Raw genomic sequence first — 25352 nt, forward strand, 5'->3', positions numbered from 1 at the left:
CTAACGCCCCTTTATTGGGCTGCAAGCTTTCGATTTTTCCACCGCTTGTAGGCAGCATGTGTGAATGTGATGGGAACTTCACTTGCAATGGCACTTTCAAGCCTTCAGCCTTCAGATTTCTTTACGCTGGTAAATTAAAGTTAGCATATCTTCGATAAATATTTAGCTGAAATGAATATATTGCAGACTGCAGCTGATTTGCAGGTAGACTCCACTCGCAAGCCAGCAAAACGTTCCCCTCTGTTGCCAGATCTCTATAGAAACATAAGCAACTTAACCATGAAACACGGTTTGAAAACCTTCGCTTGTGAAAAATAAATGAATGATGACAAATGAGTTAACATGAGTAAACATGAGTAAATACATATTATTTAGGCTAGTTAATTATTTAAATATGATTTAAAGGGATAGCTAGTTCACCTTCACCTTCAAATGATAGTTTGATTACACTGATGTAGAAGCAGCTAACCCGCCTGGTTGTAAGCTTAAATTGACATAAACTGTAAACGTTAACGTGTCCCTCAAATCTGATTGATTGATTGATTGATTGATTGATTGATTGGAATGTTTTCTAGGATCAAAAAAGATGTTGATCCAGGAACATGTTGTAGCCTACTTGGTGAAATCAAGTTCAACGGCACACACAGTAGTTCACTAGGGCACCTGTTTCACTGAGGCTTGTGCCACAATAAAAAGGGTGACATCCCTGTAACTTTGACCCTAAAACACTAAAGAACTCAAATTGTATTTTTTTTAAAAAAACGAGCCTTGATTATCAAATTTACATTTATTTATTATTTATTTAGCAGACATTTTATCATAAGATCAATTATAAAAAATAATGACAAGAGGATATGGCAACACAGTCTCTAAACTGCCAGCTAGCAAGTGGAGCGAAAGGGTGGCCCCGCCTCTGATTGTTTGACGTCACTCGCCTCACTCTTGACACATGGTGATGATCATCACATTTCTTACACACACACACATACACTCACGCACTTCAAGCCACCTATGCTGGTGCTGTAGAGCTGGTTCTTTCACTTGTCGTTCTTAGACGAATGAAAGCTTATTTACCTGTTACATAGCCCTTAATTTCAGTTCAATTTCAGTTTCACCAATACTTTTCGGACGGAATAAGAGTGATTATGTCCAGACCACTGCATCCAGCGTTCCTACCTCCGCAAACTCACGGCGTTTTGAAGGCGCTCCTGGAAAAACCTCTGAAACTACCTGGGCAAGATGAAGGTGATCGAAGCTTTCACTTTGTTACACTGTAGCATATGAAGAATAATCATTTTATTGACCTTACTGTTAAGAGCTGTCGTCCGATTCCTGCTGTGATTTACAGAATAAATAGCTATTGGTTTTTTGCTCTTTTGAAGATTTATTTAAACTTCACTTACAGAAACATCACATAGTTTGTTCTGAATAATACTTTTTAAAAATACATGATGGAAAATTGAATGGCATTAAAGACAGTGCTTTAAAACCTAATTTTAACTGCAGCCTAATTACTTTTTTGAACAATGTGGTCACTTTATAAAGGTGATGCAGTTACACGTTAATGCATGTAGCCTACTTTAGTAATAAAGTATAATTACGCATAATTGCAAGTAACTAATCCTAAACCAAACCTTAACCCTAATTTTAACTCTATCAACTTGTAGTTAATTAATATTACTCAGTTAAAAATTCAGTTTAACCAACAATTTGAATATTAACAATGAAGAAATTTGAGTTGAAAACTCTGAAAACATGTGAAACCAAATAAAACGGGGAAAAAAAATTGCAATGTTAAATGAGTGGATTTTTTTACTGTGCATTGCTGATGTTGCAGCTAAGAACAGTCACTTAAAATTATAACTTTAAAAATCATTGAAAAATTAAAAAAGCACTTACAAATCCTTTTTTATCTATTCTATACATTTTTATTTTAAAAAAGCGATTTGAATTTAGATGTATCAAATGTTGATGCGTTACTGTAACTAATGGTAATATCCTTACAGGCTTTGGGAAGGAGAGAGAGAAGGTGAAAAAGCTAGAAGAAGAGAGAAACGCTCCACAGTCGGCTTTCTTAGGGCCAACGCTTTGGGATAAAACATTGTCTTATGATGGAGACAGCTTTCAGTTGGAGTATATGGACCTTGAGGAGTTCCTCTCTGAAAATGGCATCCCATCCAGTCCCGCACAGCATGACCAGAGCCTCCACCAGCAGCATCAGCAGGCTTCAATGCCACAGACCCCCATCTCAGTCATGGACCTCAGCAGCCGGGCCATCACCTCCATCCACACGGGCATGGTTCCTCAGAACTGCCTCCACAGCCCGGGCAGAACAGGTACTGTGTTTCTGTGTCCCACTGTGTCACTTTAGACCCACTCTATAGATTAAAAACAACCCTTTAAAATGATGTTAAGCTGGGTCAGATGTCACTATCTAAATATGAAAGTGTGTGGGTGCAAATGGGAAGCAGAGTATGCAGTTTAGTGTGTCAGCCTTTCATCCGTATTGCTCTGTTCCTATTCTTACCCATATTATTCTGAATTTCTGTTCTACTTTAATATTCAAAGAACAAGGTTACTTATAAGCTTATAATTAGATGATAATATACAGATGATAAGATCATAAATAGTGTCACTGTGGTGACATGGCAGGACTGTATGAAGTTGTATTTTGGAAAAGAAAGCCCAATGAAAAAATGAGAGAGGCTTTTGTGGAGAAGAGAAAATTAGGATTTTTGAGCAGTTGTTTTTATATGTGGGATGTGGGCTTTTTCTTATGAAAAATAAGTTGTCAAATGTAAAAACTTTCCCACCCACTGCAAGCTTTTGAGTTCATATGTGAATGGAAATATCTGACTAGCCTGTAATGTCATTTTCCACTGACTAGAATTTGCAAACCGATGACTCTTTTAGTCTGAGCATTTGGTGTGCAACATTTAAACATAGTTTTATATAAAACTTTATGTAAACTGTATGTCGTTTTGGAATTGTGGATTTAGTATCAGGTAAATCCACTGATCTCTTGTTCAGTTCGGTCTTTGAAATCAATAATAATAATAATAAAAGTGATCAATTTATTGAATATCAAAAATATCAAATTGATTAGAAATGAGATTTTTTGACATTTGAATATTAACTGAAGAAATTTGTGTTGAAACTCTGAAAACTTATAAAAGTAAGTAAACTGACCACTGACTAAAGTTTGCAGACGGATGAATAGTTTCCTAGTCTGAGAATTTGCTGCGCGACATCCAAACATAGTTTTGTGGAAAACCTTATGTCAACTAAAATTATTATTTAAAAAAATCTGCTAAAATGGACACAGGATGAAAATCTGAAATGCTTTCCAGAAAAAGGTTTTATCCTGGCAAAAAAGATTGTACTGCCAGCTTTTGATTTGTACTTCATTTATGAATGTCTGGTGCACCACCTAGTGGACTGATATGCTCATGACAGCCTTTTCACCATTAGTTACAATACATTACCACTAAATTACACTTCTGCCACTGAGTCTACAATAAATCTTTTTTTCTTCTCTCTCTTACAGTTTTGCCTCCATCACGTAACACGCCAAGTCCTATAGACCCGGAGGCCCTTCAGATACCAGTGAACTACGAGCCCGATCCGGCGGACCTCGCTCTGTCCAGCGTCCCGGGCCAGGAGGTTTTCGACCCACGGAAATGCAAGTTCTCGGAAGAGGAGCTGAAACCTCAGCCTATGATCAAAAAAGCACGCAAAATCTTCATTTCTGATGATATGAAGGTAACTTGGGTCAAGTTATTCAGCCCCCAAAAGTGTATGTTTGGTCACTCTTTTCACCCATTGACCAGCTGGGCAACAGGCTCTTGCTAAGAAGCTTATCTCTGTTCATTCATCCTTCTGCGGCCTGGCCCACGTGATCCTCCCTTGGATCGCTCCAGTTCTGTCGCATTTGGGATTAAAGGATTTGCCTTTTTTAATTTGTTCAAATAAAAGTGGATCCCTCCCCAGCTTTGCGGAGTAGTAAATTGCTCAAAGCTGATTGCACGGCAGCAAATGCGTGAGAAAACTTGCTGTCACAATGACGGACGGTTTTCTCTCGTGCTCGCCCTGTTAAACATAAATAATTATGGTTTGTCATAATTATCTGTTCATATCAATTTGAATTTACAGTTGCTATTAGCCCTGTAAAGCCTGACATATGCAGTAATAGTCAAAAATATATTTTTTGTTAAATGGAACTATTTATTGAACCTTTAGACAAAAAAACTTGAAAAGTTTGAATGAGGCTTTTGCTGAGTATCATATTTGATACATCAGGCTTTTATGGCTTATGTAATATGATATAGCAGAATATTTGAGTTGGGGAAAAAAATTCACTGGCCAAAATTCAGCAAAAATATGCAATTTGGTGCAGTTGCTGATATGGCCAAAAAGTAAGATGAATGTCTGAGAGCTTGTAATGTAAATTTAGATTTTATAACAGTATAGCAGACTACTTACATAAAATGTATATAAATATGAGCCGTCACTCTATATTTCCCAATAATATGTCTTAGTAAGATGATATTTAAATACTTGACCAAAGCTTTATAGTTTTTACTGTTGGAGCGAAACATAATGCAATGCAATACAGTGATTGAGAGGTAATAAATAATAAACTAACGTTTCATATTTAATACTCCCATTTCTATGGATAATCAAGTAAACCCAAACATACAGGTATTCTTGAAATATTTCTAACAATAGAACATTTATTCTCACGTTTACTTTATAAAAACCAGTAAATATTTCACAGCAAAAACATACTCCAACCTGAAGGTGAAATTGTGATCATGTTTATATCTTAGAGGCCTTAGAAAGTTGCATGTCACTTATACAATAGGCTTTGTCGGGTTAACATGTAACCATTTAAAAGCTTGAAATAATAATCTTGACATAATGTAACTAGGCGCTCCTGTCTCTTCCCCACCCTTTTTTTTTTTCTGCATAATTTGAGCAGGACGACAAATACTGGGCACGGCGCAGAAAGAACAACGTGGCCGCCAAGAGGTCACGGGACGCTCGGCGCCTAAAAGAAAATCAGATTGCCATCCGGGCTGGTTTCCTGGAGAAAGAGAACGCTGCTCTCCGACAGGAAGTTGCCGACATACGGAAAGAGCTCGGGCGGTGCAAAAACATCTTAACCAAGTACGAAGCTCGGCATGGCACCCTGTGAGACTCCACGGGTCCTGAAGTTCCCTTCCAATTCGAAGGACAATATTCGTGGATAAGGTCCGCTGGGCCTGTTTTCCAGCCAGCCCTCACCTCAGTCTGTTCTCGGCACCTTAGAAGGCTGAAACGTTTCATTGTGTAGAGATCTCTCATTCTCTTTCTCTATTTGTCATCGCAAACAAAGCCATCATTGTTTGCCAAGCCGTGTTACTCATTATTTTAGTGTGTTGTAGCATTTGTCCACAGACGTTTGCCTTGATTAGTCATGATTTAGCAGTCAAATCTGCTCCTACAGACTCGCATGTGTGCTGTGTATGAGAGAGGAGGTACATGTGCAAAAGCTGCTTTAGGCATTTTGTGTCCATAAAGACATTATTCTCACTGACAGAACAGAATGTAGCAAGATTTGAGAGTTTGAAACAAATTCATAATTATTAAATATCTTTATAGCCTATCCTTATTAGAAAACAGACAATCAAGTTGCTTACTGTACATACAAAGCGTAATGATATAAGGATGCCAGATTCTGGAAACCTGTGCCACATAGAGTGTGATTAAAATTGGCTCTTATTTTATTATGAACCAGTAGGTGAATGTACAGGTAAATGGACTTTCAGTTCAGTGAATATGAAAGATAAACTGGTATGTCTTGGACCTTTTCACGGACCGTGATGATGATCTGCGGTTATCAACACTGCAAATCTAGTAACGTTTAATAATTTCATTTTTTTTAAAACACACATACTATAAAAAAACTGCTGCAAGGGGGAGTGATGACAAATTTGACATCTTTCTCTCTTCTGACTGCTGCAATCAATCTCTTTTTTTCTTTTCTTTTGGAAAGTCGAGGAAACGCTATCGTGGATTTGTTTTTCTTTTGCTATTAGAGCGAATGCAAATACAATAAGTTTTACCCAACTATGACGACTTCCGCTTCTGAGAACCCCGGAAGTGTGAAAAGGGTTCTTTTAGTTAAAAAGTCCACACTATGTTAAAGGTATAGCGGAGGATGTTTTACTTCCTGGTGGGTAGTCTAAACTATTGGTCCTCCTAATTGTCAATCATTCTGGTGAATCAATCAAACTTTTCAAAAAGTGGAGAGGGCGGGTCTTATCTAAAATTTGGAAAGATCCTCCGCTATACCTTTAAGTGTGGGAAGCTAATTTTGTTTAGGTGGAACTGCCTGTTGCAGTCATTTCATCAGAACGTCATTTATTCTACATGCTTTGAGTTCAAACTGGGATGAAAGGAAAGCACATTGAACAAGGTCTCAATTCCTTTATTGCTAACACAAAGAGGCAACCTTATAGGCCTATATAAAGTGTATTGAAACAGATATCTTGCCTTTTGTTGGTGAGTTGTGAAATGAATGTAGATGTACGGTGTTATTTTATGTCTATTAGTCTTTACTACAGACCAAATGATATGAAATACAATAATATTGTCATATTCAATGTTTTTACAAAGTTATTCTTGTTTTTGCACAGTATTTTCATATGAATTGATTTTTATGTAATTTGATGTATACTGTATATTTATATATGCATCAAACTATATGAAAAAGTTCAAAATTCTACAGGTAACTGTATATGGGCATTAATATAAAACGTTTAGAACTATGAACTTTACATGCGATCAGTTTCTTTACCTTTTTTGTCTATTCTTATACATGCATTTTACTATTAAGTGCATCAATATCGAAACTTTTTTCATGTTTCTTTTGTTGTTAAATTATATTGTTAATACTTCTCATGTAATGGTTGTGATGTACAACCATGAAATATGATATTAATGTATGATTGCCAAACTTGGTAAAATAATTTTATTCTTGGCCTCATAGAATGTTGTTAATTGTGTATTTCAACAAACAAAATGTATTTTATATTAAATATATTAAATTACAGCATGTTTAATTTTAACGGTCTTTCTTCAGATGATTATTTGACTCCAATATTTTAAATATGTTGTCTGTTGTGGTCCTTTTTGGTTCCTTTTTCCTGTTAATGAAAATAAAAAGCTTTTGAAAAGCTGATATTTGATGATGTTGCGTTTAATGAGTGAAATATAAATATGTTATACTATAAATATTTAAAGTCTTTCTTTAAAGATTTGCATTAGGCGTCACATAATTGCAAAAAATACTGTGGAATGCTAAAGGATCGACAAATTATAGTTGTTATTCTCAATCGTACCACTAGAGCGCAATGCCTATCCAAAAAGGCATGTTTGTTGTTGGTTTTTTTTTTTGTTGGTTTTTTAAGACACTTTATTCAACAATTGCACAGTTTACAGGAACGTGAGATTAATAATGAAAGTTTCATTAGGCCTAGTCTTAGTTCTGTTGAGGTCATAAAGGCCAAAAAGAACATCCTTCCAAAACAACTTGAAATCTTTCTAAATTTTTTCAGCAATAAATTTACAAATGTCAAACCAGAAACTTTGGACAAAAGGGCAGTGCCAAAACAAATGGGTAACTGTTTCAATACTCATAGAGCAGAAAGTGCACATTACATCAATGTCTTTTTTAAATTGTTGAACAATATAATCATTAGACGGGTAAAACTTATGATATTTCTCTAATTTTGTTGGTCAGCAAATATCGGTTGGGTAAGAGCCAGACCTTCTTCCAGCCTCTAAACAGATGTTGTCAATGCTCCGTCATTAGTGTTACAAAATATTCGTATTCCTCTTTTATACACATCATCATCACTGTCGTCATCACTGTCATCACCAACAACAGATGTATCAGTATTGTAGATATATATTTGAAAAGTATGTAAATTAATTTTAAAATAGAAATCGAATTAAAAATTACAAAAATATACTAAATGTATAGGCTATATAAACATTTTTACATTTTTTAAATTTACGTTTGTCATTAACTAATATATATATATATATACATATATATATATATATATATATATATATATATATATATATATATATATATATATGTATATGTATATGTATATATATATGTATATAACATTTTATACTTTTAAACATTTCAATATTATTATTATAGAATTATGCTTATACTTAAATATATATTTAACAATTTGAATATTTAAATATTTACATTACATTACATTATATATATATATATATATATATATATATAAATTATGATAATATACACTGTATATGAGATTTAATAGTAAAACACAAAGTAGGCCATACAGAAATATAGACAATAATTCCTTTCCAGAGAATATGCAGCTAAGCTTTGACATGCACGCAATAAGTCAAGCTCTCTCTGTCTAAACCTTTTGCATGTTGTAGAATGAGCTTCCTGTCAACAGCATGATGGTCACTATACACTCCTGCTATGACATGTGTTCAGATCTGATCAGTACGTGCTGCTTCTGGGTGTGGCCTAAACGAGACACACAGATGACTTCCTCTGGGATTATGTGGCATTTATCAAATAGACTAGGAGTTATATAAAGCCATTTGTAAATGCAGAGGGAGCAGATTGGGATCTAACATTAATCCCAGCCTGCATTCAGCCTGGCTGCAATCCATCTGAAAGGAAGGGCAGGCAACAGGAATTACAAGCCTTGCACTGTCCTCCACCACTGTCCCTTGCTTACCCTCTCCAACTCATGGCCAACACAGGATAACTGACCCTGATCGATTGAGGGCCAGTGTTCAGTTGTTTTAGCTATATGTGATTGATATATAGACCTGCTTTCTCTGTAAATTCCAATTCAGTTAGGAATTATAAAAATGATTCAAGATTTGCTCAGTTGTTTTTATCACAGCTTTTACCATGCTGATACATGAAACAAAAACATGCACAAGTAAAAAATAAAATAATAATTTGCTTTATTCACCAATAGAGAATACATGAGTTTTATGTATGTTATATTAGTGAAATTAGGAATTAATTACCTCTTGACTAACAAACAATTTTGTAAAACAAAAATCGATATATTTTTTAAATGAACACAAAAAAGATTACATATTAATTTTTTTACTTCTTTCTTCAGAAAATAACAATTATTATTATTATCATCATCTTTTCAATAAGGTTTCATTTGTTAACATTACTTAACTAGTTTACAAGAACAAACAATGAACAATACTTTTACAGCATTTATTAATCTTGGTTAATGTTAAGCCAACATTTTCTAATATATTTTTAAGATCAAAAGTTCATATCTAACATTAGTTAATGCACTGTCAATTATCATGAACATTAAAAGATACATTTTTTATTAACTTACATTAACAAAGGTTAATAAATGCTTGTGAAATATATATTTCTCATTGTTTGTTCATTATAGCGTTATTATTATTATACTTTTATTATTATTATTATTATTATACTTCATGAATATATAGCATTTTAGATGATGTGTAGACCATCTGCTCAGCAGCATTTGATTCCTGGGGAATACATACAGTAAATGGCTAAATGAATATACTGAATGCAAAATAAGTTCGCTTTGAAAAAAGAAATGCAATGCATAGATTATGATTTACGCCTGATGATATGCATTCAGCCAAGTGGATTCATCAGTGTGGAATGACTTTGTTTTTACTGTGAAACAATTATTGTAAATGTATCCTTTATAATATACCTATAAGTTTACAAACACACACACACACATTCAAACTTCACAACAGACACATTCGAAATCTATAAGTTATATACTTAGTGTTGTACACTACATGGGCAACATTTATGCTTTTAACAAAGCTGCATAATCACGTCATTTTTACGGCAGACAACATTGTGACTGTACACTTGTCCAGACATTAGCTCTGTTTAGGAATGCACACGTGTCTTCTGCCGGCCTCCATCCAGTGTCCAGAGGATAAAATAACTTCATTTCCATGATGAAATTGTCCACAATAAACTAATGAATGCAGATGGATGCTCTGAAACAGAGAAGAGAAGCCATTAAAGACGGTGTTTTCTTGACCTCGCCTTCAGTTGCAAAATGCTGTTTGATGTGTTGTCAGTTTAAAGTCAGAGGGTCACGTTACGTAATTCTAATGATGAACGCTGTCTCTTTAAACGGGTGCGACAGTATATGGAGATCAAGAGAAAAACATTGCGAAAAATATGTTCATATTAGCAATTCTTGCACTGTTGACCACAGCAAACTTGTTATTTCACATAGTTTGTTCTTTGCAGTGTATTTTACAGTAACTAGTTATAGACAAAGATATCAGTTAGAAATGAACAAATCAACAGGTTATGAGCAGGAAAATTCATATTATGTTACTGTGATGTCAGCAGCAATGCACATGATGAACAGCCCAGATTGACATTACCAATGACAGATAAAAAAGTAAAAACTGTCATTTTAAATGTAACTTTAATTGAAAAATGTTAATGGTTTGTTTGGTTGTCTTTAATGGGTTAATCATAAAAATATTATCTGAGAAATAAAAACTAGCACTGGTCCTTATTCAAATTTAGCAACCTTTTTTGATTAGGCTACCATTCAAATTCGATCATAGATGATTAGGCTAATTACTATAATCGAATATCAATTCTAGACGTGTCTACACATCAACTTAGAGCAATGACAATATCGCAGACATGATACACCTGTAGATGTGCTGTAGTTTATTAGTCTGTCAAAATCATATTCTCTGGCTATTGGCTATATAAAATGATGGCTGCTGCTTTTATATAGTCTAAATTCAAATCAACAAAAGATTATTTGAAGCATCTATCTATCTATCTATCTATCTATCTATCTATCTATCTATCTATCTATCTATCTATCTATCTATCTATCTATCTATCTATCTATCTATCTATCCATCCATCCATCCATCCATCCATCCATCCATCCATCCATCCATCCATCCGCACTCAAAAAAGCAGATAATGTGTATTGAATGGTTTAGTGCGTGTAGGTAGTCCTGCTCTTAGTATTAAATCTAAATCACAACATAAGCTAAAGTTGTAATGTAAAATGACCATAACAATAATAATGTTATGTTTATTGTAACATTATTACAATAATGATATTGTATTGTACAATCCCCCACCCCCCGTTCGCATTTCGCCATTCAATTAAATTTTACACAATATCATATTTACATAACCATCTTATCTGGATAAAGTAAAGACCATCGTGCGTAAAACACTGCCGTCACTACGACCATTTTGGTTTGTATGTTTACTCGGATGATGATGCAATAGCACAGACACTTGATGTTGCTGAAGTTAATCCCTGTGCAACCAGATGCCTTCTCCCTGTTAATGGTTATAAATTCTAAACAATTCATCTTGTCATCCACTTTGACAATCCTGGAAAAGGAATATGTCTGAGTATTGTTTGCATACTTAATAATGTATAGACTGAATAATGTCAGTATTTAAAACATGTCTTGATTTTAGTATCCTTATTAAAAAAACAAACAAAGAAAAAAAAATCATATTATAAATCATATGCAGAAATAGTATAAATACATCACCTTGAAAATTAAAATTAAAATTCAATGTGCATTAAATGGGTCATGTATTCAGGTCAGTGAGAATGAATTGTTTCTTACCTGTTTCGGTTCAAATTAGGTTTAAATTTTAGCATTCATTAACTTCTAGAGGTTTGAATATGCGAGAAATTCACTCTGGATGCTCTGGTCAGACCAGCGTGCTCCTCTTCTCACGCATGATGTCAGGGGTCAGATGTGCGAAGTTAGAGGAGGCTGTGTTGTTCTGCTCATTATAACGCGATGAGGCCGGGGAGTTTTGCATCACCACGAGCCGGATGGGAGACTGTTGCTGTGGGGCGGGGGGCTCGGAGACGTACTCCTTGGTAGGGTCTTTCCCCCGGCAGTCATACAGGATGCAAGAGATGAGAAAGACCAGAAGCAAGATCACGTAGCTGGCGATGAGGATGATGAGGTTTAGAGTGACTGGATCAATCTCCAGGTAAAACTCCATGAAACCCATGGCGACGCTGCATCCCTGACTCCGCGCTCTGAGGGAAACGTGGGCACCATGGACTCGGGCTCTTCAGGCTAAGCGTGCAGTAGCAGGGATACCCCCGACGAGCACCAGCAGGGCCCTGTGCCGAGATCAGAGTGGAGATGTCGCTCTGCCGTTCAGAGACTTTAATCCCTCCCCTTCTATTCCACCAACCTTAAATTCCTGCAGCCAATGATTAAAAGCTGCTCACTTTAATAGCTTAAGCTGCCATTTTAATTTTGCCAACTGCACATTGCAAGATGGATTTGGACAAATTATGTAGATAGAAGCGGTGAAAGGGTGGAGTAGAATTTTTAGCATGTCCCACCTCGTGTCCTTTCGCCAGAAGCACGTCAATGTGGGATTTCACGGAGTATTGTGTAATGAACGACTTTTAGTTATGTCATTATAATGGACCGTGACATAACACTCAAGCCAAAAAGCAGATTTAATGTGTGTGGAGGTATTTTCGGGAAATGGAATATGCATACCCCCCCCACACACACACACACTTTGCATTTATTTTTCTGGATTTTTTGTTTTGTTTAATCAAGATATTTTTTTACATAATAATAACTTGTAATGATTTTTATTTTGTATTTAAAGCATAATAAGAATTTGAGACAGTGTTAATTAAAAGTGGCTACTAGTTATGTTATGTCTTTATAAATGGACATAATACCGAGGCCAAAAAGCATACTAATGTTGTTTTTGAAGGTAATTTGGGAAAATATAACTTAATTAAGTATATTTAATAACTTAAGTATAAATATTTTTTTTTAGCATTTGGCATTCATCATTTTTATGGATTTTTCCTTATTTGTGTCATTCAGTAGTTTCATTAAAAAAACACAATAATGTGCATACAAAATCATATATTATTATTAAATGTAAGGCATACTTCGAGTGTTTGGGACAGAGTTGGCTGAAAGAGTCTAAGAAACAGCTATGTTTTATGTCATCATAAATTCAATTCAATTCAATTCCTTTTATTGTCATTGCGTGTAAAATACAATGAAATTACTTGGCAAACCCCAAAACAATAATTAAGACACCATAAATATAACACACTACAATTCAGAAACTTGATAGATTCATGTAATTACACATTGTTTTCACAAAAAAAGTGACCTTAACTGTAATTCAACTCTGTATAATTGAATCATGATTTACCAAAGTATAGTCAAAAGTTCAGTACTTTGTAGTGTTGTTAAGTTCTCTTACAGCTCTGGGGTAGAAGCCATATTCTTAAATCTATTAGTCCGTGATGCAATAGATCTAAAGCGCCTACCAGAGGGCAACTGGGCAAACAGATGATGTCCAGGGTGGGATGGATCCTTGAGAATGTTAGCTGCTCTACTCAGACAATAAATGGACTGTGATGTAAAACAGATGCCAAAAAGCAGATTTAATACTGCTTTTGGAGGTATTTAAAATTTTGTGGAATTTTGCACTCATAATTTTTCTAGTTTTATGGGTTTTTAATTTTATTTAATTATAATAAAACACTTTTGTATTAATAATTATATATGATGAATAATTAAATAAAACATAAAGCACTTTGAAGGTTTTTGGGAGAGTGGCTAACAGTTATGTCATGTCATTATTAATGGATGGTGATATAACACTGGAGCCAAAAAGCAGATTTAAGGTTATGTGTGGAGGTATTTTGAGAAAATGTAACATTTAGCATATGTCATAAATGTTAAGGTTATATATATATATATATATATATATATATATATATATATATATAGTGTTGGGGTAATGCATTACAAGTAATGTGAGTCGTGTAATCAGATTACTTTTTCAAGTAACTTGTAAAGTAATGCACTACTTTTCATTTACAAAAAATATCTAAGTAACTTGTCTCCATGTTGAGAGGAATCAGAAGTAAGTACAGACGCATTGTGTGTGCGGCGCGCTGAGTAAACATGATGGTTATTGTAGTTATAGACTAAATGTGAGCATTTACTCATCTCACTTGCACAAAAACTGATTCAGTATTCCTCAAAATGAATAAAAACAATCAAATGCAAACTCAGAAAACCACACAAACCTGCAATAATTAAATGTTAAATAGCACACATATACTTTATGCATTTAATCTAACTTTATTAACCAATGTCTTTGCTGCTGACCTTCGATTATTCAATTCAAATACTAATAAGCAAAAATCACATTTGTGTTTAATTTTTGTTAATTTTTTTAAAGGGGTCCTATTATGCCCTTTTACGAAGTCTTGATTTTGTTTTTGGGGTGTACTAGAATATGTTTTCATGCTTGATTGTAAAAAAAACCCACGATTTTTCGTTTTCGATGAAGCCCCTCCTTCCTAAATACGAAATGTGCTGTGATTGGTTAGCTGGCCCAGTGTGTTGTGATTGGCAGCGCATAGCATGTGTTAGGGAAATATCAGGCCACTTCATAACTGCTAGCTCTACTCAAATATAAATATCAACAATGGTGTCAATTTCAAATCATTTCGAGCCCGATTTAGACATAGACAGTAGCCTATATAAACTGGACACAGCGACCCCATTGGATTCAACGGAGACAAGTGAAGTCAATTAGAAGCACTCACTTCCTGGGGGTCGAGCGTACTGCGCAGACTCAAACTGAGCTTGACAACGTAGATGTGACGTGAGCAACCCGTCTGTCTTCTAGTAGCTGTACCAAGAGAAATCTGAATCATTCCCTTCCGAAACTTGCAGAGCTGGAGATCGTGAGTAGGAGGTGTCCATGAGTTTGGAGCAGGAGCAACTTTTGCTAAGTATTCTGATTAATTATTTTGTCCTTTTGCCTCCACGTCCCCCCGATTGCCCGCGAGCTTCTCCTCCTGTCCATACGGTAATTTCTCTACTGTGCGACAGAGAGTCGCGTGGTTATGACGCAATCGTTAGCCTATTTTTACAAAAACTGCATCTACGGGGCGATAACGTAAGATACAAGGTAATGTCTTTTATACATTTTTGTGTTTCTTTAGAAATAAATAATGGAAAAATGGAGTCTTTAAACGCCTCAGATGTAAAGTTATTCGCTGTCAAAGTGACGCCAAAATGAATGGGAGTCAATGGAATGCTAACAGCAGGTGGGGGTCCGCTAATCAATGGCGGCGCCCGGGGAAGCTTCAATATTTTATGAAACCCTGCCCCCCTGGATTTAGACCCTGACAGTGTTAATGAAGGATCGTGCTGTCCAGATTTCAAGTACGGACTTTGCAAGTACGGTTATCCACCATTTAATCATATTCGTTGGAAAACTATGGCAATACAAACAGTAATCAATCACAAAATCATGGGTTAATTTTCCTAAGGGGTGGTGAACAGCCGTACAAAAGCAAAAGTAAACACTAGCCTATAATGTTAGTTAGTAGGCTAGCGGAGGCAAAGCTTTGCCATTCGTTTACAGCATAGCATAGCAACTAGCCTACATAAAACTTAGAATTGGAACTTTTAATAAAAAACACAAACAAATAATAAGATATAGGCTACTTACAAGTTGTGATCCATAAACAAAAAGATTGTCCCGACAAAATGGGGAAAAGTATTTCTTTCAGGAGAAGCTTTTGTGCGTAGCCTGCATAGCCTACTCTCTTCTGGAATCTGTTCTCCATAAAATGTGCAGTGCACAGACAGACAAACGTTGAGGTTTTAAGGAATAGTGTTAAAATACATTTTAACTTCTCTAAGTTCGTCATCCTTTAGGACAAACTTTTTTCCGGTGTGTAAAAAAAACAGTGAAAACCTCTTCTCTAAAGCAGCCCAGCATGACCTCACCCCCTTTGTTGCGTGTTCCCAGGCGCAAGGTGTATGCACATTTTAGTGTTCGTGATGTCACCAACGCGGGAAGAAGCTCGTTGTAGTTCCAGCCGTTTGTTGTAAAAAAATATATATAAAAAATGCGATTGCATTAAAGCTTTGAGCGTCGTAAATTTGTAGATGTTGTTTATGCTCCAACAGCAACATTACGCATTAATAAAAGAAAAAAAGAAAAAGAAATCATAATTAAGAAACCCTTAAAGTGTTGAACTTTCTTGCAATCCAGAATGTCAGCACAGCTGAAAGGTTTGTTTGATCTGCGCCTACTGTACAGGTGGGAATATCATTTCAGCCTGACGCTTATTAATTTCACTTTTGGTGTGAAAGGGCCTTTATATTTATAACAACAACAACAACAACAACAACAACAAAAAAACTAAAACACAAACAAGCAAGCACATTTACTTTACATTATTTTCCATAAAAAGTAAGTAATGCGATTAGTTTATTTTCAGGGAATAAAGTAATATTGTAACACATTACTTTCAAAAGTAATATATATGTTTTTTAATTACCTTAAAAAAATTAAATAATAATATATATATATATATATATAGGCCTATATATATATATATATATATATATATATATATATATATATATATATATATATATATAGGTTATATATATAGGTTATATATATATATTGTATATTTATTTATTTTAAGGTAATTTGGGAAAATATAACTTAAGTATATTTAATAACTTAATTAAGTATAAATATATTTTTTAAGCATTTGGCATTCATAATTTTTATGGATTTTTCATTATTTGTGTCATTCAGTAGAGTTTCATTAAAAAAACACAATAATGTGCATACATAATCATGTATAATTATTTAATGTAAGCACTTTGAGTGTTTGGGACAGAGTTGGCTGAAAGAGTTTAAGAAACAGCTATGTTTTATGTCATCATAAATGGACTGTGATGTAAAACAGATGCCAAAAATCAGATTTAATACTGCTTTTGGGGGTATTTAAAATTTTGTGGCATTTTGCACTCAGAATTTTTCTAGTTGTATGGGTATATATATATAGGCTATATATATACGTATAAACACAACTGTTAACTGAATACACATGCATTTACACATAATACACATATAGTAATATTGCAAAAATGGACCATATAAAGACACTACAGAAGTGACAAAAAAGATTAAAAAGAAGTCTCAACAATATAAATAAAACTAAATATATATATATATATTTTTTGGGCATATTTCATACATTTTTGTGTGATATATTGTTGAGGCATATAGCCAATATAATATACACTACAAAAGTGACATAAAAGATGAAATTATATTTTAAATAAGCCATTCTATCACGTCTCAACAATAAAAAAGTTTTAAAATGAAACGTTTATATTTAGTGCTATACGCAAAGGTTATCCAAGGGTACAGTATTGTTTGACATTCCTGTTAATGGACGAGAAAGTAGAGTGCTTTTCTTCTTTTAATCTGGGTTTGCAACATCTGTCTATTTATGTCTTGATCTGTCCATAAGCATCTATTACAGCTTACGGCAGTGAACACTAGCACATACCACCTGCCCAAAGTTTTATAGTTTGACAAGGATTATACTGTAAACGTACCAGATAAAAAAAATAAAATAAAAAGAATAACTGAGGTCACAAGTGGGGCCATGCAAACCATACATGACACAGGGCATAATCTGTCTAATCTCAATGAATGTGCTGCTTTGGTTTTTATGCATGTGATTTAAAGTCACCAATATTTCCATTCAAAGTAGGTCTTTTTAAACCCAAAAGGTATGTCATGCGAATCGTACAGTTTAATGCAAATCTGGGTATTTATTGCATGTATGAATATGTATCTGATTCTGTTAAAACTCTAAACTCTGCATTTAACATTTAACAAACTCATTCATTGTGCCTTCTGCAAATTTTTAATTTTTAAAAATAAATGTAATCAGAAATTTGATTTGATTTTACAACATTGAATTTTAATGACAAATGGATTCAAATGAACACATTTTCAGTCAATCCGAAGCATATTTTAATCAAAGCTATTCCTCCGACTCTCTACCAGGTCAGTCTGACTCTCCCACGATCTGTCCATTTTTCTTCTCTTTCTGCATCTCATGCACACTGCACTGAAGCCCAGAAGCAACAGTCCACCGATGAGGAGCAGAAGTCCCAGAATGGAGATGGTCGATCCGTGGGTGCTGAAACTGTAGGCTACCGCTGTGACTGCAACGCCAATGATCAGGAGAACCACACCGAAAGGAAGAGTACAGCGAGAGCAGGACCCCTCCGCCCCTCCAGTGGCTGTCGTCAGCTCTACTCCATTAACCAGGGCTGAACCCTTCAGCGCAGAATGATCAGAGCTCATGGTCCAGTGAAAGCTGCTAGGATGCTTCACTTTTGTCTGGTTCCTCTTGCTCTTTACTGAAGATTCAGTTCGTAGCAGCATTTCTATGGTCAAAAATTACCATAATAAGATATAAGTTTTAATGTAATTACCCGTTTCGTAAGTCTTTAGATTAAGTGAACTATCATATTCATTCATTCGTCCATCCATGTACATATCTTTTTTCATCATTGATCATTTCTAACTATTCACTTGTTCAGTCATTCAGTATGTACAGTAGATTTCTTCTGCAACAAGCATTTTTCATGTTGCACTACATTTAGCAAATAAAGAGTTCAATAATAGTTTGGATTTGCATTGGACAAAAGTATCTATTAAATGAATAAATGTAGATTCAGAGTATATTTATTTCTATATCTTTTTTAGTTTATGTAATTATTTTTATTGTATTGTATGATACTGTACTGTATTGCAATTTCAGGATTTATGTTTATTGCTTTAATGCCTCGGTTTTCCCTTCCCAGGAGTCATATCCTAAAAATATAGGCAATTATGAAAAATTATACCATATAGTCACTATTATGATCTTTTTAAATTTCTATTTTGTTTTGAAAAATAAGAACTTTATACAGAATTGTTCAAATGTTTGTGGTCAGTAATTAAAATAATAATAATAATAATACTTTTATTCAGCAATGATGCATTCAATTATGTCAGTAAAGACATTAATAATGTTTCCAAAACAATCTATTTCAAATAAAACTTTTCTTTTGAACTTTTTCTATTATATCATATAAAACATATCATAGTTATTCACAAAAATAGGCATATTAAGCAGCAAAAAAGTTTTCAATGTAATAATAATAATCAAATTGTTACTTTAGCAGCAAATCAGCATATTAGAATGATTTCTGATATTAGAAGGATCATGTGACACTGAAGCTGCACACCATGCTGAAAATGAATCTTTGCCATCACAAGAATAAATTACTTTTTAAAAATATATTAAAATATAAACAGTTGTTTTAAATTGAAATAATATTTCACAATATTAATGTTTTAACAGTATTTTTGATCAATGCAGCTTTGGTGAGCCACAAAACCTTTGAACGATAGTGCACATATGGACAGATTTAAGTAGCTATTTATAAAATAACACAGTCAAATTATTTACCAGTTCACTATAGTCATGCAGAAAGTTTAATGCATAAATAAAGAAGCATTCCAAACTGAGAAGCTGAAGAAAAAACTCACCATGACATGAAGCATATGTGCCCTAGCGTGGAAATGAATTATTTCTTCAATATGTTTCTCTTCCTTTAAATACAACCTTGATATTTAACCCTCTACATACTGACTGCACGCATCCTTTGGAATCGTCCCTGTGGTGGGTCAGTTTCTGGGCCTCCAGGGTGCCACAGTATCCAAGGAACAAAAACAAATCCCTGCACCACAGCTGCAAGGCCACACACTCCCCTAGATTCCCTGGCCATGCCGTCAATTACAGACAGATGTTCAATGTTCTCTGCCTTTCATCTTTTTCCCACTCCCATAACTGGGTGCTGTGCTTGGACTCTTGCTCATCTGCATTGTGATCTGTGTAGAACTGTGAGTTTCTCAGAAAATAATTTATCATCATGTCTGCTGAAAAGTCTTCAACTGGTTTCATGAGGCGGGTTTCAGTCTCTGAAGAAATGCGTGGGTTAAAGCTCCCTCATGTGGTCTTTTTAGTGACTAACAGGGGAAAGAAACATTCACAGGGAGTGAGTGGGTTTAATTTATAGGGGAAAATATTGAAATGTGACATACTCAAGTGTCTTGGTAAAAGCATCATCTAGCATCTTTATCTAAAAGCAACAAGGTCACTGACCTTGAGGGTAATGTTCCTGTGAGATACAAGACTTTCGTTCATCTTCGGAACACAAATTAAGATATTTTTAATATTATATTTACATAAAAGAAAAGTCCAAAAAAGTTAGTAAAGACATTGTTAAAATAGTCCAAGTGACTACAGTGGCTCAACCTTAAGTTTATCAAGCGATGAAAATACTTTTTGTGCGAAAAAAATAACAACTAAAATACCGATTCAACTATACTTTAGACTTAATACTTAAACTCTACTTCTCACGCATGCGTCGTGGCGCTCTCGTGAACTCACGTCAGAGGCCCACACAGAAAAAAATGAATAGTTGAATAAAGTCGTTTTTTGTTTTTGCGCACAAAAAGTATTCTCGTCGCTTGATAAACTTAAGGTTGAGCCACTGTCACTTGGACTATCCCAGATAGTACACGTACGTCTGCAAGATGTCTGTTAAAAATCACTTCATCTGGAAAGCATCTGATGTTTACTAACATCTGATAGACATCTTTAAGATGTCAGTTTAACATACAATCTAAATCATTACATCTTTAAGACATTTTCTAAACATCTATTTGATATCTGAAAGGAAAAGTCCTATAGACGTATTGCAGATGAGCAAACACTCTAAAAAATACATCATCCAGTTGTAAACACGCACATCAAATAGACGTCTCCGTGATGTACGTGTGCTATCTGGGTATTTTAACGATGTCTATAACTTTTCTGGGCCGGCAGAATGAAATTACATAGAAGCCTATGGAGGAGTGAGACAGCTCTCAGATTTCATCAAAAATATCTTAATTTGTGTTCTGAAGATGAACGAAAGTCTTACGGGGTTGGAACAACGTGAGGGTGAGTAATTGATAGTATTTTCAGTTTTGGGTGAACTAACCCTTTAAAGAAAGGATAAAATTACATTATTTGAGCAATATGTTTAATATTCTGAGGTATTTTATGTCCCTCCCCTATGCAACCTTTTAAATGCCACCAGATAAGGCTTAAATGTGCAGAAAAGCGATTTCTGAGAAACACTGTTGACATTTAAAGTCAACCCAAACAAACACACCCCTCCCTTCATTGCTCCGCCCCCCAAAATGCACGAAAATACAATTCAAGAGATGACACTTTATCATGGCTGAGGCAAAGCAAAATAATGCTTCTCAAAAAATAAAGTGGAGATGACGATCGAACAACAAGGGAGGAACAAAAAATGTACATCCAATATGAGTGTATACTTGCAAGAAATGGTTTAGTCGTCAGCAGCACACCAGCTTCAGACAAACAATGACACTAAACTGTCCAATTACTATAGCTAACATTACAACAACAGCATCTCTTGGTTGTGTGAAACAGCAAAATCAATAGATCAGAAACAACGCAATTTTGTCGTCTTTCTTCAGGCCTCCCACTTAGGTCTCTTGCCAGATCGTAACCCTTTTCTCAGTGATATTCCTCTGATCTTTTTAGTTGTTGTTGTAATGTCTCTCAGCCATCTCTCTTTCTACAATCTTTCTTCAAATCTCCCACTTGACTCTCTCTCCTCCCCCATCATGAATGGACACGCCCCCTACTGCTGATTGGCTACTATGGAGTCGTGCTGCTCCCAATCCACTTTCAACAGCGTTTCTCAGAAATCTCTTACTGCAACTTTAAATCATATTTGAATATTTATTTGATTATTTCCAATAATCATGGTTTATAAAACTTTGAAAAATATTTTTTTACAGTGATTCAGTGCATCATAATATTTATATAATTATTTAATAATAATAATAATATTTAATAATATAATTTACAATACAATTAGCCTATAGTTTTAATATAATAATTTTTACTTAAATTTACTTTAATAAAACCATTCAGTTTAAGTTACCACAAGCACGTTTTAGTTTATTCAACTTTTTTTTTTTTACACTTTTTTTTTTTACACTGGATTTATAGATTAACAGTGTTACATATTCTTCATAAATATTATAGGCAACAAAAACTGCAAGGTTTATATAATTGAGGCTATAGTCATCATGTTCTCTGGTGAAAATAGCTGAGATGTTCTTTGGTTACATCAACATGAAGATGAAGAATTGTTTATGTGAGATAATTGCAGTCCCTCATTTTCCTGGATAACTACATAAATATTTCCTGTCTTATCTTACACAGACAAGTACAAGAAATCTGAACAGGACGGGTTTCAAAGAAAATCGACATTTTTACGTCCATACATGTATGAAGTGTATGTATACACTCGTTAGCAAAACATAGGCTATCAAAACATTACTCCGTGGAACAGTTTATAGTTATCGACCAGAGATGAAAGAGTATCTTCGAAGCAGATGACAGGGTTTCTTCACTTCCTGATGGCGAACAGAGATCATATTTGGTGAGTTTTGCTAAAAATCTTTTGCTTTTCTTCCTACATGCAGTCGCAGAAGTTCGACTTTTCACTACGCCTGAGTGGAAGACACGTAACGGGAAGTTTTGAGTCTAGTTTCAGGTTTTTACGGGAAGAGGATGCAGATGTTCTGAGGATCCGCCGCGGTTCCTTGAGTCCAGAACCGGAGAACAAAGAGGTACATTCCCTCCTTTTCCAAACGAGTATTCGTATTCAATGAAGCTGTCTGCCCTGGAGGTGAAAATGTGTAAACTTTACACTGTACATCGCAACTGAAGTGTTTGCAAAGTGTAGGTGGAGTGTTGGGAAGAGGAATAATTAAAGATGGATGCATGTGGGATATGAACTGTGTTGTGATGGTAAAAATGTGAGAAGATCTTAACGCTATTTCGGAGCCACACCTATATGCTAAAGCTATTTTGTTTAAAGTAATTTCTGTAGTGATTATGGGAGTGAATGTTTATCATGATTGTTTATTTTTGGAAGTCGACTTTATGTTTAAGTCACTCATTAAAGTCTTGGCTACAAAAATCCATTGAACATTTCCACAGTTACTGCCATGGATAAAAAGTTTCTGATCATTTATTAATATTTTCCTGTGACAACATGCCCCAATAGCAGGAAATGCTGCCTGTCACACTAGTTGCCACAATGGAACCTGCCATTAAACAACCCATAAAGGTTTCCTTTTAATGTAAACAGTAAAACAGGAAACAGCCAAATGTAAAAGTTAACATTAAAATATCTTTTATCGTTTGGTTTTGGTAGAAAATGTAAACAGTATCATAGTCGGCTCTGATGCTGCTTTTGTTGTTTAGGCTAAATGAAATTATGCATTAAACTTTGTTCATATCATAGATTAATATTCTTTTGTTTTTCTTGTTATAATGTAATATTTTAATTCATATTTACATATTTATATGTTCATGATTTCATATTTAAAATATGAATTTCATATTAGGATAGGGCATAATTCACATTTAGCCTTAAACCATAGTTACTGGGATATAACCTGTTTGACAGCTCCACCATGTGACAACTAGACCTGCTCTCACTAAGGCTACTAAAACATGTCAGCCAGATACTGTATGCTGAATGGGCATTAGTAATGTATGCAGGCTTGATTATTTATCCAGCCTCTGTTTGGCACCACCAGCAGGGACCTGTGCTGAGAAGTGACCTCAGGTCCATAACATTAGCTATGTGGATTTTGGCTTCTGTGTAATTTGGCTTCATTAGTGGTTGTAGAAGAAAACCTGCCATGATAAGCATATATAGTACACTAACAGGTTGTACTATTTTCTTTGTGTGCTCAGAAATGGCTCAAGATGTCTTATGAGACCGAGAAAAGTTGCCTGCTGTCTCCACAGGAATCACAAACACCATATGGTTGCCTCACAGCTAATGAGAAATATGAAATCCCTGGAATGGGAGAGGACAGGTACTGTAAGCACTATATACACACATATATATAAAAACAAATAAAAAAATATATATAGAGAGAGAGAGAGAGAGAGAGGTTTATATATAAAAATAAATAGGTTTAATTAAGTAAAACTGAATGATTATTGTATTCCTGTATTTCAGTGTTTTAGAGATGCTGAGCTACTCAAAATTCTCTGATCTGGAGACGTGGCTGTGTATGCCCTCCACTTTGTTACCCAGGAGCCGGGATTCAGTTTGCTCCATGCTGACACCCTCCCATGAGAACGACAATCCCTCCCATGAGAATGACAATGGAGACACATACAAAGAATCCAGGTAAAGTGTTTGTGAGTGAATTTGAAGACATGCTAGTTCCTGTACAGACCAGTTTGATGACATTTTAGAGTAGGCGTTTCAGTTAAAGACAATTTTCATATCCAACCAGAAATCTTATGTCTGTGTGCTTAGACTGTTAGCTTGGTTAGCAGTGTCTTGCTTTACTATCTTATGGACATGCAAATACATAATTGCCTATTTTATTATTACACAGCTCTTTGGAATATCCAATTCTATTTGTGTGTGTGTGTGTAATGACCACTAAACTGTAGAATTGAATACTGACAGCCAGTTAACTCATTTAGCACATTCCAAGCCTCTCGTCTCATTCTGTGGTATCTTTCTTCTTACATATTCAAATAATTCCAGCTCAGATATTCATTTTGCTTATTTATTTAGTAAGTAGCTCGCAATAAGTATTTTTCTTCTTACATATTCAAATAATTCCAGCTCAAATATCCATTTTGCTTATTTATTTGGTAAGTAGCTTGCAATAACTGAGATAATGTACAGTCAGCTGGAAATTATCAAGGAAAAAAAGCCTTACCGAACATTAAAATCATAAATATATTTACAATTTGAATGACCAAATTAATGTAAAATCAATATATATACATAAAAATACTATAAAAAAAAAAATTATATATATATATATTTATATAGTAAAACATGTTGTTTTCAACTGTTCAAGAAAAAATGTCTTTATGTTTGACTGAGTGCAGTTGGTAGACTGCAATTCGTGTATTGACCACATGATGTCATTGTTTATTCATTGTTTACACAAGTCAGTGTTTGGACCTTCTTGTTAGCAGAACACTCTTACATAGCCAGACATCTGCAAACCATTTATTTCAAAAAGATATGTGAGTATGTACAAATTTGTACAGATTGTGACTGACATTTAAATGACTCTTAGTTCTCTTAGTTCTCAATAAACATTTCACTCCATATTTAACAACATCTGATTACTTTTAGAGTCCTATTAAACATGCTTGTTTTCTTTATACACACTTTTGAATGCGTATCGAAACTAAGAGCTGTGCAGAGAAGAG

General features: G+C 34.6%; 3 protein-coding genes across 7 annotated transcripts in view; 2 read left to right on the top strand and 1 right to left on the bottom strand.

Moving 5' to 3' along the window:
• The first annotated feature begins 959 nt into the window (after positions 1-959).
• hlfb (HLF transcription factor, PAR bZIP family member b) lies at positions 960-7096 on the top strand. 2 transcript variants are annotated; one of them, XM_082152641.1, is made up of 4 exons: positions 960-1245; positions 2007-2336; positions 3548-3762; positions 4979-7096. In XM_082152641.1, the coding sequence occupies exons 1-4, from the start codon at positions 1146-1148 to the stop codon at positions 5195-5197; spliced, it is 864 nt and encodes a 287-aa protein (XP_082008767.1). In that variant the 5' UTR covers positions 960-1145; the 3' UTR covers positions 5198-7096. The 2 variants fall into 2 exon arrangements, with proteins under 2 accessions (XP_082008767.1, XP_082008768.1); XM_082152642.1 differs by having other exon boundaries at positions 961-1245; positions 4982-7096.
• A 2826-nt stretch (positions 7097-9922) lies between these two features.
• smim36 (small integral membrane protein 36) lies at positions 9923-12209 on the bottom strand. The gene is made up of 2 exons (XM_082152605.1): positions 11719-12209; positions 9923-10083 (listed from the first exon to the last, which is right to left on the bottom strand). Exon 1 carries the CDS (start codon positions 12116-12118, stop codon positions 11807-11809), a length of 312 nt encoding a protein of 103 aa, XP_082008731.1. The 5' UTR covers positions 12119-12209; the 3' UTR covers positions 9923-10083; positions 11719-11806.
• A 9816-nt stretch (positions 12210-22025) lies between these two features.
• The window catches only part of ankfn1a (ankyrin repeat and fibronectin type III domain containing 1a), a 78455-nt gene continuing 75128 nt past the window's right edge, over positions 22026-25352 (top strand). Inside the window, exons 1-4 of one of the 4 annotated variants that reach the window (XM_082152968.1) lie at positions 22027-22527; positions 22636-22717; positions 23856-23980; positions 24127-24300. In XM_082152968.1, coding sequence (XP_082009094.1) covers positions 22481-22527; positions 22636-22717; positions 23856-23980; positions 24127-24300 — 428 coding nt within the window. In that variant the 5' untranslated portion in view covers positions 22027-22480. Of the gene's footprint in view, positions 22718-23855; positions 23981-24126; positions 24301-25352 lie in introns of all 4 variants that reach the window. The other 3 variants (XM_082152970.1, XM_082152967.1, XM_082152969.1) reach the window with 3 other exon arrangements.

This window comes from Leuciscus leuciscus (genome assembly GCF_965113295.1).
Source record: "Leuciscus leuciscus genome assembly, chromosome: 21".
NCBI lineage: Eukaryota > Metazoa > Chordata > Actinopteri > Cypriniformes > Leuciscidae > Leuciscus > Leuciscus leuciscus.

Excerpts from the sequence above, each read along its gene's own strand:
- hlfb (XM_082152641.1), top strand. The coding sequence starts at position 1,146 with ATGTCCAGACCACTGCATCCAGCGTTCCTACCTCCGCAAACTCACGGC. Across the intron at positions 1,246-2,006 it reads ACTACCTGGGCAAGATGAAG|GCTTTGGGAAGGAGAGAGAG; the intron begins GTGATCGAAGCT and ends ATATCCTTACAG. Across the intron at positions 2,337-3,547 it reads CCACAGCCCGGGCAGAACAG|TTTTGCCTCCATCACGTAAC; the intron begins GTACTGTGTTTC and ends TCTCTCTTACAG.
- smim36 (XM_082152605.1), bottom strand. The coding sequence starts at position 12,118 with ATGGGTTTCATGGAGTTTTACCTGGAGATTGATCCAGTCACTCTAAAC.